A 20,680-nucleotide genomic window follows, 5' to 3' on the forward strand; every position below is an offset into this window, starting at 1 on the left:
TAAACACATTTTGGCGAGTTGGCAATGAGCGATACAGCCGCTGTATCGATCACGTGACTTTTTCTTAAAGTGACGCGCGCACCGATACAGGTTTGCTCTGTGAGCTTGATACAAGCGTCGGTGTGTCAGTGTTGCTAGACCCATCACTAGGTTATTGTTATTTTCAGTTTAGTATTTGTATTCTCAGTTTTGCTAGTTCTCTGTTTGCCATGTAGCAATAAATCTGAGTTTGAGTTTACTTTCTGCCTCTGTGTGTCTGTGCACTGGGTCCTCCTTACCACCACTCCTGCCTGCACACAGCCTTCAGTTGACAGCATAGCTGGACTGGCCATCGGGCATACCGGGCATTTGCCCGGTGGGCCGCTGGCGATTTTTTGTTTTTATGGGCGGATGGATTTATTTATTTATTTTATTTTATTTTTTTAGGAAGGGTATATATAATGAAAGGTGTTGGATTGGCCAATTGGTCATGATCGACTCTGGGCTGGACCAATTACAGCCGAGGAGGCTGGCTGCACCCTCCCCCTTCTTTAGCAATCACGTGATTTTCGCGCATTGCATGCCGGGAACTCGTGGCAAAACAATCCAAGTACCGCATCAAACGCAAACATTTGCAGCACCGCAAAACATTCATTCTCCGGTTCCAATACCTTCTTTTTTTTTCTTTGCCGCACAAAAAAGGAATGTACAAAACAAAAGGAGAACAATGCCGGTCCGTACAAAGACAGACTCGACGAAAAGACAAAGAAAAGATACGAGGAAAAAATCAAAGGAGTGAAAGAGTGGACAAAAGACGTCAGCGTGCTGCCCAACTTTCACCACGCTCAGATTTATAATTATACACTTCTTGGAGTGAGTGCATACACTCATGAACTTTAGTAACTTCAGGTCACTGCAACAAGCCCAGGTACAGTTTACCGACGGATGGGTACAGGACCTTGAAATGCACCGTGTAGAACGAAAGACTATTGTACGTATCATAAGTTTACCAGTCTCACAAATCGTCTTCATAAATACACATTCGTTAACCGTTTATTAATAGGACCTTTGAGCTCAACGGTAATTAATTAGTAGTGGAAATAATTTCTGGTAGTGTAACAGTGTTTATGTGGTATTATTCCACTTGCCACAAATATCAGTGTAATGGGGAAACCCTCTCGGTGTGGCTGGCTGCAGTAATCGCTGCCAGTCTGCCGTAGCTATACGAGAGTTGAGTTGTATTGTTCCGCACACAATATAGCTAAGTAGTACAGACACATAAAACATGTTTGATTAGCTGACGAGCACCGAGTGTAATAAGTGCTTAGTGGACACATGTCCAACACCAGTTTTATGTACTTTTCATTTGTTTATTAATGTGTGAAACTGTATGCTAAAGCGGAATGCTAATGAGATGTTCTGCCGTAGTGTGCTGTGCGGAGTGGTGTGTGGCGAGCCTGTGCACTGATAATACACCGTTGTTTCCATTCAGGTACATCATTTGTTGTTGCTGTTATTTTATTGTATATTAGAAATTGTAATATTGCTGCAGTAATCGCTGCCAGTCTGCCGTAGCCATACGAGAGTGTGCTGTGTGGAGTGGTGTATGGCGAGCCTGTGCACTGATAATACACCGTTGTTTCCATTTAGGAAATAAAGTGGCAACGATCGATCAGAGACTGTCTTTTTAAAAACACTACACAACGCAGAGTCGAGGAGTCTGTTTGGGCCGAACTGTTGCAGCGGGATGAAGCAGAAACCGGTTACAGTAGCATTACAGAAATGTAGCAGTGACAATTATATTTTATATTGTAATCGCAATGGACAATTAGTGATACAAAACAACTGTTTTATCCTGTGAATAAAAGTATATGTTTTTGTCAGTGTACCATGGTAATAACAGGAGTGAAACGCAATATTGTGTCAGGACAATTCACTATTTATGCACAATAAACAAAGGATCATAGCGCGACAATTTCTGTTCAGCGCCAGACTTGCTTGTAACCTATATCACCAATTATGTTAAGAAAAATGACGTATTAACTACTACAAAACTCTGACCTTTGTGGGAATGCTTGGAGCAGACTAACATGTGAGCTGGAGTGTTCTGAGACGTTATATTTGGTATATCCAGACCATCCATCGGCTCTTACTTCGGAAACATGGCTTAAAAATTTTCACTTCAACGACGTAATCCGATAAAAAAAAAACGATCTCTTTACCCGTCGGCTTCCTGTGGCTGTCATGCGACCGGCTATTGCAGTTAATAATACAACAGCTTCTTGCCATTTTTTGGGTTTCTTTTTTATCGCTGTGTAACTGAGTTCAATTGAAAGCCTGCGTGCGCTAGTACCTCTTGCCACAAGTTCCCAGAATCCTTTGCGGTTTTATCCCTGAATGACGTCACATTTTCAATCTTTATCCTGGTGGGCCGGTCTCTAGTCAAAATGCCCGGGCCGATTTTTTGTCCCAGTCCAGCCTTGGTTGACAGAAGATCGCGACCAGAACATGGACCCCCGCAGACATTTTCACCTCGGAGTACAACGCTGAGATGAAGCGGATGGTGAGCCTGCTCGACCGCATCGCCCAATCCCCAGATTTAAGGACCATGGCAGTCGGGCTGAGTGCAGTAGATGCCGTCATTTGACATAACGTCTGTTGTCCTGGTGCAGCCACAACAACTTGGTGTTGAACGCCCAGACGACAATGGAGAGACTGCAGCATGTTGTGCGCTCTGCTGAGAAGGTGATTGGCTCCAGACTCCCATCTGTGCAGGACCTGTATACCTCTAGGACACTGGGGCGTGCAGCTTCACAGCTGACCCTTCTCACCGTAGACACAGTCTGACCTGCTCCCCTCAGGCAGGAGGGTCCAGTCCATTCGGACCAGAACCTCTCGTCATAAGAACAATTTCTTCCCCTCTGCTGTTGGACTGATGAACAATAACCATAAGACTGTTCCCACCACAAACACATGACCCTATACTGTGTTCTCTGCATCTGTTCCATTTTTGCACTGATCACCACCTGCATTCATGTACGTATCAATCTGCTTAGCATTTTTTTTTATTTAAGTGTTTGTCTTGTAGTATGTTTCACACAAGGTACCGCAGCAATTTCGTAATGTTGTAAGTCTGTTAAACATCTGGAAATAAAGCCTTTCTGATTCTGATTCAGCTGCACTTCTACACTAAAAGTTTTGGTAAAATGCTCCCACCTAGTGGTGAAAGTTCTCATCATCATTTACAGACAGTTTTAAAAAAATGCACCTTTTTAAATACAGAAAATATTTTGACCTTTGATAAGTTATATAACGGGACTCGCAGACGAATTACTAAAAAAAAGTAACTTAGTATTACTTTTAGTGACAAAAAGCAATAGTTATTTGTTTTTTTTTCATGTCACGCGGATGTTGATGTACTCGGAGCTGCTCAGTCCTGCAGTTTGTCAAAGCCGGGCCTTTAGGCACACAAGATTTGTAATGTGTTTTTCTGACCCAAGACACCTGCAGTCCCTTCAAACAGTAAGCATGTCTATTAATGCTCACTCTTTCTAAATATTTAGCAGCAATGATATTTTAAGCCGTGTTTAAAACTTTTATTTAGTTCACTCCTGAGTGTTTTGCATTTAATAAAGATCTTTTTAGATTTTTAGCTCGATACCAGTTTCAATCTTTGAAATAAGAAGGATACTTAAGCGTATCACCCCAGTCACCCCTCAGGCGTTCTCGTACCCGTTAGTGCATGAACTTGCATTAGAGAACTCTACTTTTCCTACCACAGTCTGTATGTGTCATCTACAACTTTATGTACTTTATGCGCTTTCACAGTGGTCACACTATCTTGCAAATTTCTAAGACTTTGTTCAACATTGACAGTGTCTTTTAACTCAAACAGGTAGACTTCTGCCACTCCTCTGGGGTGAAGCCCTCCAAATGCAGAATCTTCTGTGCTGCAGGTATAAAAACACCCATTCCAGTCTTTTTGTCAGCTATGAAAAAGTAATATTTTTCAAGTGGAGAACGGCATGAATGTTTCATTTTACACCTTACGCAAATATCTTGGTGGTGCATTGGATAATTGCATTTAGAACGGAGGTGAGTTTGATAAGCTCCAAAATTGCTGTGTGCAACAGGCTGTCTGTCTCGTCGTGGTGCTGAAAAGTTGGTTCCTGGGGCTGGAGATTCAAGGGACCGCAGACTTTTTTAAGTGCTATTTGTCCAGAGTTTTGGCAACCCAGTCGAGATCCGCTGGCTCTCAGACATTGGTACAGAAGACATTACTTCTTTTTTTTTTTTTTCCTCCAGAGAATCTCCAGAAACCTGATGTTTTTTTTTTTTCTTTTCAGAAATGTAGATCTATCTAGTCATCATCAGGTTTTATATCACTTGAGTGTATGAGGAATATGTAGTTTCATTTAATAATGGATTCTTTGAATTGTACATAAATATGAATTTTACTCATGGCTGGTAAAAATGATTTGTATGCATATGCAGAATAAAATGTTCTTATGGATACTTTTATTAAAGCTGTACCGGGCACCAAACATAACTACCAAAAAGACAAAAACAAAACAAGTCACGGATTTATTCAAAATCTGAGTAGTGGTATGCTTTTAATCCGTTTTTTGACAATTTGACTCTGTTTCACATACCATCAACTTAAAAATGACTTTCCTGGCTCTTTGAACACTCTCTAACATGGGCTATTGTTTGCAAAGACCAAAAGTTTTTCGGTGTGTGACATGATTTCCTTTACGGAAAGACATGAAAATTAAGGAAGATACATGAAAAATACACACTCCTTGTTTTTTGACTTCTGAGTCATGACTTACATCCTGAAAGATCTGTTTAAACTGTAAGGATCCAGGGAGGTTCCTCTAATTCACAGAATAGGGGTGAAAACTTCACATTCTTTTTCTTGTTGATGTAAAAACAAATGAGAATTAAAACCCTGTGTTGCCTCGGGGCTTTTGAGTCACCGAGATATTTGAAAATATTCCTTCACACACTCCCCTGCTGCCGATACTGTAGTAATACAGCGAGATGATTGTTTATCTTATTGTCATCTGTGTTTCAAAGACATTATGTTCTGATTTTATGGAGTTGCATTTTGCCCTACCCTTTCAAGAGTATTGTTAAAGTTTATAGTTATAGTATGTTTTTATAAATATATTTATAAAAGACCTGGGCTGCTTGCTGAAAAATGGGACCAGGGTTTCCCCCACACTAAGGTGTGGCTTGTAGTAAACAACAGGTTCAGCTTGATTCACATAACGGGGGTTGAAAACATTCTTTGTCTTACCGATGTAACAGACAAAAACAATGAATACTAAGGACCTTGATGAGCAGAGCTTTTGAATGGAGTCCTTTAATGCAGTTTCATTACACACATAAGATAAGATAAAGATGTTTTAAGATGTGTGGTTATCTGCAGAGACCACGTTGTAGAGCAGGGGTCCCCAATCCCAGTCCACGAGGGCCGATGTCCCTGCAGGTTTTAGCTCTCACCCTGGGTCAATACACCTGAATCACATGATTAGCTCATTACCAGGCCTCTGGAGAACTGCAAGACATGTTGAGAAGGTAATTTATCCATTTAAATCAGCTGTGGTGGGACACATCTAAAACCTGCAGGGACACTGGCCCTTGTAGACTGGGATTGGGGACTCCTATTTGGACAAATAAGACAGATGGTATGAAAGAGGAGTGAAAGAAGCCATCTATGTCCACTGTGAACACAATCTTTGGACAGAGATGGTGGTTTACCACACCAACTGTCTGCCATCTACAATCCAGTTTTGAGATGCCTTCCCAGGTGCCACTCACATTCTGAGCCTTTTGATCTCAGGAAATCACATGATCGGGTGGATCTAGGTCACACAGCAGGTTTCCCCCAAAACCTTGGCTGATTGTGACCTACACCCATTTTCACACCTTGGCTCATGTGATTAGGTAAACAGACCATCAGGGGGTCCATGTCTCTCTCCACCATTTGACCTTAGAACTGAAGAAGCTTCTGGGATGAGAGGTGAAACTATGTATTAGGTGCTTTTTTTCCTGAACACCAGCAGGAGACTGACTGAGAGAAATGCCTTTAGTCATCCACTTTGAGCATTCTGAACATTGAACATGGAATGTTCAAATCCATACTTTATTATTTTTTATAAATAAGTTAGAAACGATCTTCGTTTTATATTTTCATTTTGCTTTTCTTACTACATTAGTATAACCACTGAATCGCTGATTCCACACGCTGACGCACGTGTGCAGGTGAAGAAGCCGAAACTTTCCTATTACTACTTTTAAATGCAAAATTTTTCCACATAATAATATAATACAGCGTTTCGTTATCTTTTGCTTTTTTATTTTCTATTTTCATTTAAATTTGGAAAACAATTTCAGGTCAGAAGGATAAAATTTGATACTCTGAAATCACACATCGACGATCCTCTGTTGACCGGAAGATAATCGTCTTATTTACAAACGATCTTCGGCAGTGACGTCGCGGCAGGCTGGAGCGGGCGGAGCGGACTGGCGCCGGGAGATTCGAGCTCTGAAGGCGGGTCTGCCTGACTGCATTAACCGCTGTGAGAAGAAGTAGTAACTCGTCAACACAGCAGCTGGACCCTCTAGATTTGCTTCTTCGACTTGCTTCTGCCATGTTGCTAACTACTGTGGAAGTTGAGACCGGGATCGGCAGCTGTTAAACCCTCACAGGTAGGCAGGGTTCGATCCTAACCGCGCCGCGACGACTACCCGAGCACAGCACAGCCAAGCTGGCTAACAGCGCTAATAACGAGCCTACTAACGTTTACTTTTCTTTTTTGTGTACGTACAATGGTTACCATTACCTTTGGTAATACGCCAATATGTTTAAGCACTAAGCATAAGAGTAAATTTACATTAAAGCGTTTTTACTGAATCGCTCCACTCCAATGCTAGCTAACTTTAGCTCCGTGGTTATCTGGAGGTAAAACGGAAATCACAGAAAACAACAGGTGTTCTCTCCAGATTGTAAAACGTTGCTCTTGTGCCGATAAGTAACAGTCAAGGTGAAGTTGAGTGGAGTTTGAATAGCAGTGACTGTTGGCGGTTTTCTTGCTCCGAGGCCTCTATGACCTCGGGCTTTAGTTCGGGGCTCAACCGAAGAAGGCGCCTGCGTCTCCCGGGGAGCGCAGCGAAGAGTATCCGCTGGAACGACATGGTAGAGACTTTTCAGGAATGGTTTTTCAGCTGTTTGTTGATAATGACTGCTTTAACTGTAGGTTATCCATATTTTAGCTTAGTGATGCTTTTAAAATCAGACCTAACGCGTTGTTCCAATCCTCCTCATGTCCACAACCGACTTTAAGTTTTTGCCAGGTTAGGATGCAGATAGATCTTTTTGCGTTACCTAAGTTTCCCACCACAGTCTTGTAGTCTTCGTCATCACTCTTTCTGTTACATCCCACTGCTGCAGAATAATCAGACAATTTCTGAAGGTGGCAGGTCTCTGTGCAGTAGCTGAAGTCTGTGGTGGAGAGGCGCTGGTCCCTGCAGGGACCAGGGTTGCTGACTAGGGCTGGGCCATATTATACCGTTCACGGTAATACCGGTATAATGTTAGGCAACGATAGGAAAATGAAATATCGCGATAGAATGGGAGTAAAACGCGCATGCGCAGTGCCTTTGTTTTCATACGCACATGGCCGATTGTTGAGTGAAACAGATGAACCAGAATTGGTTTGTAAAAATGGTGCAACTTCCGTGATGTGGAACTGGTTTGGTGTTTGTCCGTCAGATACATGACAAAGCACCTTTTTTTGCAGAACATGCAAGCGGCCGTTGTTATTGTCATATTTGTCGGACTAAGATGCTCTTAAATCTGGGAGTAATCTGGGTCCTAAACTCTGTATTCTTCAGGTCAAACAACACTGCAGCATCACTGAGAGTTAAAAACTGTCTAAATTCTTTCATCTTTAATAAAACGATCAGCATTGCTGCTTTACCAGGTGTAACTATAAAGTTTAACTTCCAGGCATCCATGAAAACAAAAGTTATTACATTTAACGGAGTTAGAAGTTAGCAGGAAGCTAGCGGAAGTTAGCTCGCTAGTTTCGCTAGTTACCTAAGCATGATATTGCATGTTCTGACTGAGAGATTTCTGAAAAAAATCAAACGTACAGCTCTGCTATCACTTCCAACATAAATGAAGACAGGAAACTAAACAGCAGTGACGTTTGTAGGGTTACTGAAGTTGGGCTAGCTGGTATATAATGATGTGCTACGTGATCGCTAGCGACACAGCTATGTTAGCATAACATAAACAGTGAAGCTGGAGGACGAACACTAACACTTTTTCACTTATAAAAGTTAACGTGAAGGTTCTTCATGGTTAGAAACAAATGCAATCGCATGGCAGGATGCTGTAAACGGACCAAACTTCAGTCAGGAGAACAACTGAGATAATCCATCCACAATACGAGGTTAGTCATTAATATACTGCAACAACATGGGAATAGAGCAGCTGCAGAGAATTCAACATTAATGAATCAAGGGTACAGAAGTGGAGGAAGCAAGAAGAATGAGTTTAATAAAGTTTGATTTATCTGACTGCTTTGTTTCGCTTAATGTGCCTTATAATCCCGTGCACCTTATGGTCCGAAAAATGCGTACTGCACACTGCAGTTTAATGTTGCAAAGCACCTCTTTTTAACCATATAACCATATTATACGTGGTTATGCTCAGGATATGTCAGCCCATTTCTACTGGAAATGCCTTTTGGTTAAACTTTCAGCAAGGAATTTGCATTTGCACTGTTACATTTTTATAAAGCTTTAATGTACATAAAAACCAGCTTCTTGTTTAAGTGAAAATAAATGGAAGGTTGTCTTTTTGCGCTAGTAATGTTGTGGAGTTGTATTTTGTCTCGCATCAATTATATCGTCGGTTATATCGTTATCGCAAATTTTCAAATATATATCGTGATAAATATTTTTGGCCATATCACCCTGCTCTATTGCTGACCACACTGTCTCTCACATACTGTATGTGTCCACCTCCCTCATCTAAGCTTATCGCCTAGTAGAGTTGGACAGATGGTGTTAAAGTCACTGGAGAAGTTAAAAAATATTATTTAAAAAAACAAACTTTTTTTTTCTTGAACTGTGCTTGTTAGCTTGTCCAGGTGGGTGTAGAGATAGTTGAGCAGGTAGAGACTGGCTGAAGGGGGTCATAAACGGGCTGATCATGGACCTGAGCTGATTTGTGCTGATAGTGCCACAGGTCTGTCTTGGGCAAAGCCACAAGGTATGTGACCTCTGTGACCTCTTCCACTGCATGGGGACCTTTTCCATATTCGGGCTTGTCCTAAAGATGCAATGGAACCACATAACTGGGTAGCGCAAGCTCTGAGGACTACTGGCCCCATCTGACTCTGCATCTGGTCAGCAGTGTGGTGACAGATGGGGGGGAGGAGTTGTAAAATTCGGAAAACACAGTGAGCCTGTGAGGAGGGGCAAAAATGGGGGAGGGTTGAAGGTGTATGGGAGGAAGGCTCAGTGTGGGGAAGGAGGGAGCTGCAGCCACAGGTTTTAAGCTGTTAAAGAGCAGAATTGGTTCACAGATTTGGTTTGGCTCACACCACTACTCCTGGGTAGCCTCTCCACTCCAGACTTCACTCATGATGTGCTGCTTCCACTCCATATTCTTTCTGTAGTTTCTGTTGGCATGCATTTGTTTTCACTTCCCTTTGACTTGTTCATACGTTCTCCCTGCTGAAGGCTATATTCTTTGTTTTAAGCAGGACATTTGTTACCCCCCCCCTTCCTTGTTTGGATAAAACTTGACAGTCTCTGTAGTTGAGATCTCCTCATTCCAAGTTATCGCAGGCAGCCTCTGTGTTTTTTTTTTTTTATTAATTCTTTCCTTCTTTTTCTGTGCCTCTTTAAGGTGGCCCCCAGAGACAAAGCACATACAAACTCCAAAAAGCACGTGCAAACTCCAAAACACAACGGAAGTGCTCCAGAACGCTAGGGACAGTGTTGAGCTCGATTTGTAAAATAAAGTGCAAGTTTGTTGCAAACGCTTGGAGTTGGATACCGGCAGAAAACACCTGCAAGAATAGAACAACCACGCTTTATAAGAAAGGTAATGTGCAAACTGTTGTTTGTTTGATGTTTTTAATTACTATGAACACTTGGTTTATGGTGGAGTCAAATCTGACGTTAGCTAACAGTCAGTGTGCTTTGCTCAGAGAGAAGCTCAACACTGCCCCTAGCGTCCTGGAGCACTTCCGCTTTGTTTTGGAGTTTGTACGTGCTTTGTCTCTAGGGGCCACCGTACCTCTTGACTAGCGGGACGTACCTGAGGGTGAGGAGAACCGAGCTGTGATCTGTTTCCAATGGACAACCTGGTCAGGTGCACGAGAGGCACTAGAGATTTGCTTGTTTACTGTCCAGTGTGCAGGGATGAGTCAGATTAAACATGTGAAAGGTTTTGTTGTGGAATTTGGCTTTTTAGGGTTTTATAAAGAATAAAGTTTGCAGGGATCACCCAGTGGAAACTTCTATAGCAGAAGGGAAATAAGGATTATTGTTTAAAGCTGGTGGGTTTAATGAGCCACACAGCGCAAACTAGGGCTGATATATATTAGGGGTGCAACGATACTCGTATCGATATTGAACCGTTCGATACAGTGCTTTCGGTTCGGTACGCATATGTATCGAACAATACAAAAGTTTTTATTTATTTTATCAACTTTTCTTCTGATGATGCTGTCTCTGTTGAGTGCTCAGTGGATCTGCGTTTGACTACTCCACCTAGGCTGCACTGTCGAGTGCAGATCCACTGAGCGCAGCACAAGCTAGCAAGACAGAAGCTAAGCTCGTTGCAACATGGCAACTGCCTCAATGCTACCCGAAATTGAACCTCCCCCACCCTCATTCAGATCTGGCGTTTGGAACTATCTTGGTCTTTATGTGAAGCATGACCCTGAAGGTAAGCACGTCATGGACAAAAGTAAAACAGTATGTCGGATGTGCCATGCAATGCTCAATTGGTGGGAACTAGTACATTAGCGCAGTTTGCTTGTTAACGTGTTGACGCCGTCCAGCCCCATGCATGGGGCGATCCGCGGTAACTCGTTAACGGAGTTTTGCGGCGTTATGGCGTTAATGTCATTTTAACGAGATTAACGTTGACAGCACAACGAATATGACTGCACATTTACTCCGACATCATCCTAGTGCAAAGACAAGCAGACAAAAACAACAAGCACACATGCTACAAACTTTACCCGAGTCATTTAGACAGCCGTTAGCACAGGATTCTCCTTATGGGGACCTGATATGTTTAATATGCTGCTGAGAATATAGCCCAGAAGAAGCGTATAGTGTAGCTTTTATTTTGGAAAGAGCCATTTCTCTGTAATAAACTCTCTTTTCCAAAGATGAGATAAATCTATCTCGATCAGATAGATTTATTTATTTTTAATTATTTTGTTGTTTCAGCAACATTAAATTTAAAAACTGTACTTTTGAGTTAAAATATATATTTATAATTTTAATAAATGAGAAATTAAAAAGGCATGAACATCGAAAAACTGAAAGTTTGTGGAAGGCGTAGATTTTGGCTTTCCTCATATTCCAAAACGTGCTTAGTTTTGAGGTGATAAAACAAATGACTTGTATTCCCTTTCTTCGCTATTACTGTCGCCCGGCATAATTTGCAAATGATATTTTTCTGCTCAACCTCTGACTGCTTAAACCCAAACCAGGTCCATGTGACCAACGTTGCACCGGTCTTCTTTATGCGCACCACCTCCTCCACCCCACCTGTAAGCTCCATGATAGCTTGCAGCCACTGCGATGCTTTCAACCAAAACAGGCGCATCAACATGAGCTATCGCGGTACAGCGATACAGTAAAAATCTCTACCATTGGCCAAATTCATATAGTTTCTACTGTATACCGTTTACCCTACACTTAGCCGTTTGGACGAGTTTACACATCAGCCACGATTAGTCTGCATGTAGTTGCTGAACAGAAAATAATGTAGTTTCCTGTCTTGTTTTTTTTGGCTTTTTGATACACATAATGCTACCCTGCAGATGGAAGCCATGGAGGTAGACTCTCCTGTGGAGCTGCAGGGGATTGGGCAGCCAGAGGGTGGCGTTGCAGCTCCTGCAGGCGATGCTGAGAACGCCAACGCTGCTCTCGTCATGTCCGACTCTGGCAGCAGCACTGAAGTAGATGACGATGATGATGATGGCAGCGCCGAGGGACAGGCAGCAGCTTATACTCCTCCAAGGCTTCCTGCCACTTGGGCGTTTAGTCAAAGGGCGGTGGGCGGGGCTACATCTACGCCGCCAATACGAAGGAGAGTCAGGTAAGCTGGACAGCACAGAAGAAACATCACATGTGCTTTGTGTGCTTCATCAAGGTGATAAACCTGTGTTTGTGGTGCAGGCAGGGCCTCAGAGTGCACTATCCGAGCCAGACTGCAGCGCCTTCTAGAGGCTTTCCAGACTTCCTGCTGCGAGCGCCGGCTGCCAGCACAGCAGAGCCAGAGTCGGGCAGCGCCACTGAGATAAGTGAGTCTGAGGATGAGGCAGAGGGTGAAGAAGAGAGCACGGCTGCTGCTGCAGAGCCCATCGACCCTGTGCCACCTGCTGGGTCTGACCTCAGCGTCACTGTCCAACCTGCTCAACCACAGGAAGCCGCTACGACCAGTGAGTCTCAGCTGAATCCATTTCAAGAAATCACCCTGATTAAAGCTTTATCATAAAGCTGCAGCTGGGCTTATGATACATGAAGGTAACCAATGAGTGTCCACGATGATTTTTATCTCCGTTCAGACTCCAGTGGCACGGCAGAAGCCGAGAGGGCAGAAGCTCAAGTCCAGGGTGTTCAGGTAGCTTTCAGACATTTTTCTTTTGTGCTTTCTTGTGCTTTTTACACATGTAAAACTATTTTTTTATATATTTTAAAATTGTTTTTAGGATAACTTTATTAAAAAATTCTTTGGTTGTAAAAAAAGAAAAATCTCAGCATTAGTATGCAGTTACTGCTGAAGAAAAGTCGCTTTCCTTATGTTTGCTGTGATGTTTGGTGTCTTCTTAAAGTGTGCTTGGCTTTACCACACACAGAGTGAGTTGGTCCTCAGTTGGTGGAGGGGCCTGGTCTGGTCACCGACCATGGGGTACCAGCCCTCGCTTCATCCTCTCTTAATTGGGTTCACAAGCTCTGTGAACTTGTAGTTATCATCTGCAGTGACCTATAACCACCATGACACGGATGGATTACGCTAAATTGTGTCTTTTAGCTGTTTTCCAAAGTGGTCTCACTGTCTTCATTCTAGCACCCACAAAAACCAGGGTTTCTTTATTGCATCAAAAACAAAACAAGAAAAATATGTTTACCATCATCATTTTGTAACAAGTGTAGTCTTGTACAGTATTCCTTGACTGGAAATTGTCCTCGGAGAAGACCAGCTCCGTACAACACCAAGTCACTGATGCGTTCTTTGATAAGTGTGCAGTTGGTGTTAAATTTCCTTCCACAACAGTAAAGTCTTACAAATCCAACTTCTGCTTAAATATTAATAATTAATTAATTAAAGGAAGACATAATGTCAAGAATTTATGTCAAAACTATTTATGCATTATGTGGAAAATATATCAACTCAAGCCTCACGTGGGTGCTGATGCGTTTCTGTAATGCCACTTTCTACAACAAGGTGGTGCAACAAGTCAGTGTAACCTTACTTTGAGCCTTTGAAACACATCGACAGGCTAAAAAGAACTCGCATTCACTGATAAAACGCTGTCCCCAGTTTGTTTGTTTGTTTTTGGTTTTTTTAGGATATTTACAAAAACGATCATTAACTGTTGATCCTCCCTGCTTCCAGGTGTCCTCAGCAGTTCTGTCTCCCAGTGACGAGAATGAAGGTGACACCTGCACCATCTGCTTCGAAGCGTGGACGACAGCCGGCGAGCACAGACTCGCCGCTCTGCGGTGTGGTCACCTCTTCGGTTACACCTGTATCCAGCGCTGGCTGAAAGCTCAGAGCCCTTCTGCTAAATGTCCGCAGGTGAGAAGGAAGAAAAATCCCATCGACCACCGGTGGAAGATTGAAGGTTAAAATATATTTGGGGGTTGTTTTTATTTATTTTTTTTGTGATTTTAGTGCAACAAGAAAGCAAAGCGTTCCGACATCGTGCTCCTGTATGCTCCAAAACTGAGAGCGCTTGACAACACGGAGCAAGAGAGCTTAAAGAAGTGAGTGATCGCCTTCTCTGCTCTCTGCACCATATCCGTTTAGCTGTGCTAACGAGGAACGCTGCTCTCCTCCAGCGGGATGAATCCTGAGTGAACTCTGTTTATAAACTGTTAAATATTTGCTTAAGAAATGAAAGATAAACCATTAAAGAATCATCACTTGAAATTGACAACAGCTGTCTCACTCCATACCTGCAGGTGCAAGTAAATTCTATATGTATTAATATTTAAAAGGATAATGTCTTACATTGGACACTGATAGATCAAATGAAAGAATCTGTAATCTGCAAACAGGGACTCTAAAAGATCTCTAGGTAGAGTGGTCGCCCCATGATCGGAAGGTCGGGGGTTCAAATCCACTGAGCTACTCTGAGGTACCCCTGAGCACGGTACCATCCCTACACACTGCTCCCCGGGCGCCTGCTTAGTGGCTGCCCACTGCTTCACTGAGTGACTGGGTCAAATGCAGAGAAAGTAATTTCCCCACGGGATCAATAAAGTATACACTATTATTATTATTGTTATTATCTTATTGGGTCATTCCTCCACCCGACCCCCACAAAACTGGGATGCTGAACACAATGTCACGTCTGTCACTGTTATGGTTTCACTTCGGCTGTAAGACCACCTCTCGATTAAGTCACAGATTGTTCATTGAGAGATGTTGCAACAGTTTGAAAAACATGAGAATTTGTGGAAAACACTCGGATTTTGACTTCTTCTCTTCCTGTATCAGCGCTGTAGTGGCCACACCTGTTGTTCAGGAGAACACTGCAGTGCCTACCTGCAGGTTAGCAGCTAGCATAAACAAGCGACTGTAATATGATGTTGCGGTGGCATGCAAAGCGAACAGTGCAGAGGGTGTACTGGATTCTTAATGGCATCAGCAGAAAAGTTGCTTTACCATCATGTTAAAAAAAAATCTAATTACAGTGACGGATCACAGAACCTGCAGCCAGCTCACAGTTGCCTGTTTGACAAGCCTGAAAATGAAACTTAGGTCACGATGACAAAGCAAAAGAATGAATCTTTCAGTTTTTTCTTGCACACTTTTTCCCAGTCTGCATTCACAGGCCTGCTGTCAAAATGGCAAAAATTATGAATAATTGTCTAAAGCCAGCTTCAGCTGTCCTTGTTTGTGCTGTTCTTGTTAGATTTCAGTAGATCAGGATCAGTAACAATATAGTGACATGTTAGGTGGATTTAGTCTGTGGGTTGTTAGTCCCATGACTGATTCCCAACAACGTGTTTGTAGGTCTCTGGAGCAGGAGCAGTCGCTGAGGAGGAAGGCTGAACTGGAGTCGGCTCAGTACAAAATCAAACTGCAGGTCGTCACCAACAAATACGGACAAGCACAGCAGGAGCTGCAGGTATTTCATGTGTTTTTGTTTAAACACAATCAAAGTGCGTAAGTCTCCCTCTGCTTTAGTTTAGTGAAGAATGTGATGCTAATAATCTGCCTTCTCTCCCTCGTACAGGAGCTGAGAGCCCTCATAACCGAGACGAGCAGGAACCTCTTTTCTTCCACGTCCTCGTCCTCCTCCCATGTCCTGAGCCTGTCTCAGAGGGCGGACGGCTCCAGGTCAGCTCAGTACAGCTTCTCCAAAGCGGTGCTGGTGTCTCAGGCCGGAGGCTGCAGGGTTTTATCGTACTGTGAACCTTTGAGCTGCCTGCTGGCCTCTCAGCCGTCGCCTCACACCACGCTGGTGCCCGGTGAGACATCCTTCTTTCCACTTGACAAGTGTGATTCTTTATCGCTCACACCCGAGTTAGCGTGTGTGTGTGTGTGTGTGTGTGTGTGTGTGTGTGTGTGTGTGTGTTGAATCACTCAACTTCCCCTTTTTCCTCTTTTCCTCCATTCAGGGTGCGGGGTAAAGAAGGTCAGTGTGGTGAACATGAGGGCGAGTCAGTACGTTCCCATCCACAGCAAACAGATCCGAGGTCTGTCCTTCAACAGGCAGAACGACAGCCTGCTGCTGTCTGCTGCATTGGACAACACTATCAAACTGACCAGGTACGAGCACGTCAGCATCTCCAGCCTCACAGAGGGTTGAGTCGTGCGCGCCTGTGAGTTAATGTGTTGTTGTTTTGTTCCAGCCTGCTGACCAACACGGTGGTTCAGACCTATAATGCGGGTAAACCAGTGTGGAGCTGCTGCTGGTGTTTGGACAACAGTAACTACATCTACGCCGGCCTGAGCAACGGCTCTGTGCTCATCTACGACACGAGAGACACCAGCACGCACGTGCAGGAGCTCGTGCCGCTGCGCTCCAGGTACGCAAAAAACATACGAAGGCAGAGCGAGCAAGACCAAAAGTTTTATTAAACCACAGTTTCACAAATTCACTCAACTTAAAAACTTTGAATTGTGGGTGTGTGATGTTTCCAGATGTCCGGTGGCATCTCTGTGTTACGTCCCGAGGGCAGCGTCCAGCTCGTTCCCATGTGGGGGGCTCCTTGCTGGCTCTCTGGAGGGCGGGTGTTTCTGGGAGCAGGTGAACGAGGCCACCTACAGGCCCCACGTCCTGCCCCTGGAGACCTCTGGCTGCACCGACATCCAGGTGGAGACGGAGAGTCGACACTGTCTCGTCACCTATAGGCCCGGTAAGACCCTGACCCCTCAGTTCCTGATAGAACACCACGTATGTAGGTAAAAGATGGAGGCGGTGTCACGTGATCTAAACTTTACACCCTCTCATGGCACCTTTTGAGTAACCATCGTCTGTCCTGCAGGACGCTCCAATCCGTCTCTGCGCTGTGTCCTCATGGCGCTGACTCGAACCCCTCAGCAGGAGTCGAGTGAGCTGCCCAGCTGTTCCTGCGAGCCGGTGCAGACGTTCAATGCCGGCTCGTCCTGCAAACTGCTCACCAAGAACGCCGTCTTCAGGAGTCCGGACGGAGGCGGGACGCTGGTCTGCGCCGGGGACGAGGCCTCCAACTCCACTATGGTCAGTCCTTTTACATTTGTCTGTTATTTGAAAGAGCAAATTATTATTTTATATTTTGATAAATGATCAGCTTTTATTTTAATGAATTTAGTATTTTTTATTCATATTTGTTTTATATAAAATATTTGTGGTTTGCTTCGTTAAATTATTTTTGCATTCTAAATTAATTGAAATGTATAAATATAAATACCATATCATTTTTGTTGGTTTTTTTGTGTAATTTCAATTCTTTTAAATATAATTTAATAATTACATGTATTAAATGATGTATTAAAATAAATAAATGTATTAAATTAAAGAAATATATTAAATGGTTTTATTTATTAAATGTAATAATTATTCAATTCCCAATTACATTTTGTAATATTTAGTAACATCAAGTGTCCGAGAGTTTATGTTCTTTAACCCTTTAAAGCCGGTCGGAGCAGCACGCTCCGTTTTGCGTAACTATTTTTAAATCCTGGTAGCTCTGCAACCGCGTAAGCTAGCGCAATCATTTTTTTTTTGCATATGAAACCGGAGGAGTTGTACTTACATCTGATGCCATCAGCTTGTCCTAGGTCACGATTTCCTTCCACATAAAGCTTTGCAAAAACTGCATAAAAAGCACTTGCAGCAACAAAAACATAATATTCCAGATGCTTTGCTGATCGGATCAGCTGTTCATAAGAACGTATTCCTACGTTAGAATAGACGTCAGCGTGAACTATTGCATGTCCGCCATGACCTGCCCGAAACCGGAAGTGACGTCATTTTCGCGGAAATGTAGTTTTGTTTTTGTTTTTTTTGTTTTTTACTATCAGGGCCTTGTGAGCCTACACTGGTGTTTTTAAAAGTTATGTTTGAGTTTATGACTTTCTGTGTCGTTTCTGGGATGCTTAGGACTCAAATTGCACTGCTGGAAATAGTTTATTTTGATGCATATGCTGTTTTTTTTGCAAATATGCATTATAATATTTATATTTGTTTTTCCTGCAGTATATAAAAATTGGTGTATTTCAAAAATAAAACTATGAAGACACTTAAAATAAATTTCCTGTGGTGGGAAACTATTTTGTGCAACTTTTTTGTATTTACAGTTTTGAGGGTTAAGCCTCTTAAATTTCTCTAACTAGAAATATATGTTAAAAAAGCAAAAACGATTTTCAATTTTTTGTAGTTTATTGCACTTTATTGCAATTTATGTAATACACTTAATGCATACATATTATTAAAATTTAGGCTGTAATGATTGTATAGCAACTTGAAATGCTCCCAAAAATGGCTCCACAGCATGTAAAAATATAATATAAGCTCTGGCGGACTTGGTTCTATGGTAGGTCTTAAAGGGTTAAATATTCCTTAAAAATTAAGGAAAATCAGTGATTCTCTTTTAACCCAGATTTTTTTTTTTGATTGAATAATTTTTAAATTTAATTTTTATTTTTATGAAATATTAGCCCAAATTCTTTTTAATTGTGCTCGTATTTTGAGCACAGTTATTTTAATTGCTTGGTAAAGGTGTGCAAACTGTGGGTGTTCACAACAACCTGCTAAGAACTAAAGAAATCACAAAGGTGGTTTTTGGTGCAACGCCTTCTTTAGATCCCATTTCACCTCCACAGGCCAGAGGTTGCCACAGCGTCTCTGACTGACACTGAGGCCTTAGCTAATCACTCACTCACTTAACACCTTACTTATGTGCTTGCATATTTAGTTACTGACCTACTTACACAATTAATTATTTACTTAATGACTCACAGTCACACTTACTGAGACTTGCTTATTTGATAGTTTAGATAATTTTTTTTCTTGAATGTTTCTTTTTAAACTTTATATATGATCATTTCTGATGAGTCAGTTTCCAGTTTTGACTTTGCCAAAGGTGTTCTGATGTTGTCTTTAGATTTTAAAATTGTATTAATATTCTTATTTTTTTCTTGAATATTAAGCTTGAAGCTTAAATGTTTCCTTCTGTCTGATTTGTCATCTCGTTCTCCTTTTCCTCCTCAGGTGTGGGACGCCAGCAGCGGCGGTCTGCGCCAGAAGCTTCCGGCCGACCTCCCGGTGCTGGACATCAGCCCGTTTTCTGTGAACGGCGAGCACTTTTTGGCATCGCTTACGGAGAAAATGCTGAAGCTCTACAAGTGGGAGTGAAGTGGGAGGAGTGGGTGAATGCGACAAGAGCAGAAAACCAAGAGACAAACCTCAGTCCCACGAGGAAAGGACGCCATCTGTGAGGAACTGTGGGAAATGTAATGCTGCTAAACTTTTACCTGTGCGTTTACACCGCTGAACAGGTTACCGCGAGTGATCGGACTGAGGAAGCGTTTCACACTCATCGCTTCTTCTTTTTGAAGTGATTCAAATTACGCAGGCGGATCATTTCTGTTCAACATATGAGTGTGATTTCAGGAGCCAAAGATCAGATTAATAATGTCTGTGTGTGAAAGAAAACATGAATGTAGGCCAAACTCGTCTATCTTTGTCATGAAAGTGAGTTCGGTTAGTTCAAGCAGGACTTTCCAACACTTGATGCTAAATTTATCAGATTTTCAGAGTTTCCCCAAAAATTCAACATAAGCCCCCCTTTTCTTTTCTTTTTTTGTCCGCCTTTTAAAAATTTCAGGTTTTCATTTCTGTCAAACTCTGTCCATCTCTGTGGCTCGTTATCGGAGTCAGATTTTATTTAGCCCTCTGACACGGATCACAAAGTGCCAAAGTAATCTGCTGTCGTTTAAAAGTTTACTTTCTTTGTCTTTTTAAAGGAAGTTGTATATATGTATATTTGCCACCAGTTGTTTGTGTACGCCTTCAAAAGTTAATAATAAAAATGTGTTATTTTTAAATAAAGTCAAAATGTTGGATTTAAACTGCTGTGTAATTCATTTATTTTTTTTAACGTGTGTTCATATGTAGTATTTTTATTTTTTTCCCCCCCAAATAATCTCAAGGGATTATCAGCTGTAGAAAAATTTCTTCTCCATTGGATTATCAGAGAACAGATCAGCTAAAATTATGATCTAGACTGATTTATGCTGAGGATCAAAGATGGATGCTGAACAGAAACTAGATTTAGTTTCAGATTGTGAGACTTTGAGTGTAAAATTGACCTGTGAATAGGTGTTGGTAGTTTCTACTGTTTCCCTGCTCTTTGACATTTGGTCTCTCAGCGTGACTATGGCGCTTACGATGGAGACTGACCACCAGATCAGTTGTTAGAGCCTCCTACATGAGATTAATGTGCTGACTAGAACTCTGTGGCCTGTCACTGTGGGATGGTTCAGTCTAGAAACTTTCAGTTTTTCTGTCAGCTGAGCAAATCAGCTAGATGCTGCCTTCATGGACTGCTCGTACATCTTATCTTCTTAAAAGCTTTTTGTTGGGGGAAAAAAAAAAAAAAAAAAAAAACTCCGACAAACGCTCCTCTTTTAAGGGATTTTTCTTTCTGTTTTTTTTATTGTTTAAAAAAAACTGGCCACTTCAAAACTATGACAATATACATAATTTGTCAG

At 42.2% G+C, this 20,680-nt stretch overlaps 1 protein-coding gene across 3 annotated transcripts; it reads left to right on the top strand.

Annotated features, from left to right (window-relative positions):
- Positions 1-6,030: 6,030 nt before the first annotated feature.
- On the top strand, positions 6,031-20,038 carry rfwd3 (ring finger and WD repeat domain 3). 3 transcript variants are annotated; one of them, XM_076886914.1, is made up of 15 exons: positions 6,031-6,249; positions 6,382-6,696; positions 9,911-10,108; positions 12,069-12,346; positions 12,427-12,689; positions 12,816-12,871; positions 13,868-14,050; positions 14,147-14,238; positions 15,494-15,608; positions 15,717-15,951; positions 16,102-16,252; positions 16,336-16,512; positions 16,628-16,842; positions 16,972-17,186; positions 19,179-20,038. In XM_076886914.1, exons 4-15 carry the CDS (start codon positions 12,069-12,071, stop codon positions 19,320-19,322), a joined length of 2,124 nt encoding a protein of 707 aa, XP_076743029.1. In that variant the 5' UTR covers positions 6,031-6,249; positions 6,382-6,696; positions 9,911-10,108; the 3' UTR covers positions 19,323-20,038. The 3 variants fall into 3 exon arrangements, with proteins under 3 accessions (XP_076743029.1, XP_004566215.3, XP_004566216.3); XM_004566158.4 differs by lacking the exon at positions 9,911-10,108; XM_004566159.6 differs by lacking the exon at positions 9,911-10,108 and having other exon boundaries at positions 6,477-6,696.
- The last annotated feature ends 642 nt before the right edge of the window (positions 20,039-20,680 follow it).

Source organism: Maylandia zebra, linkage group LG7, assembly GCF_041146795.1.
Source record: "Maylandia zebra isolate NMK-2024a linkage group LG7, Mzebra_GT3a, whole genome shotgun sequence".
NCBI classification, from domain to species: Eukaryota; Metazoa; Chordata; class Actinopteri; order Cichliformes; family Cichlidae; genus Maylandia; species Maylandia zebra.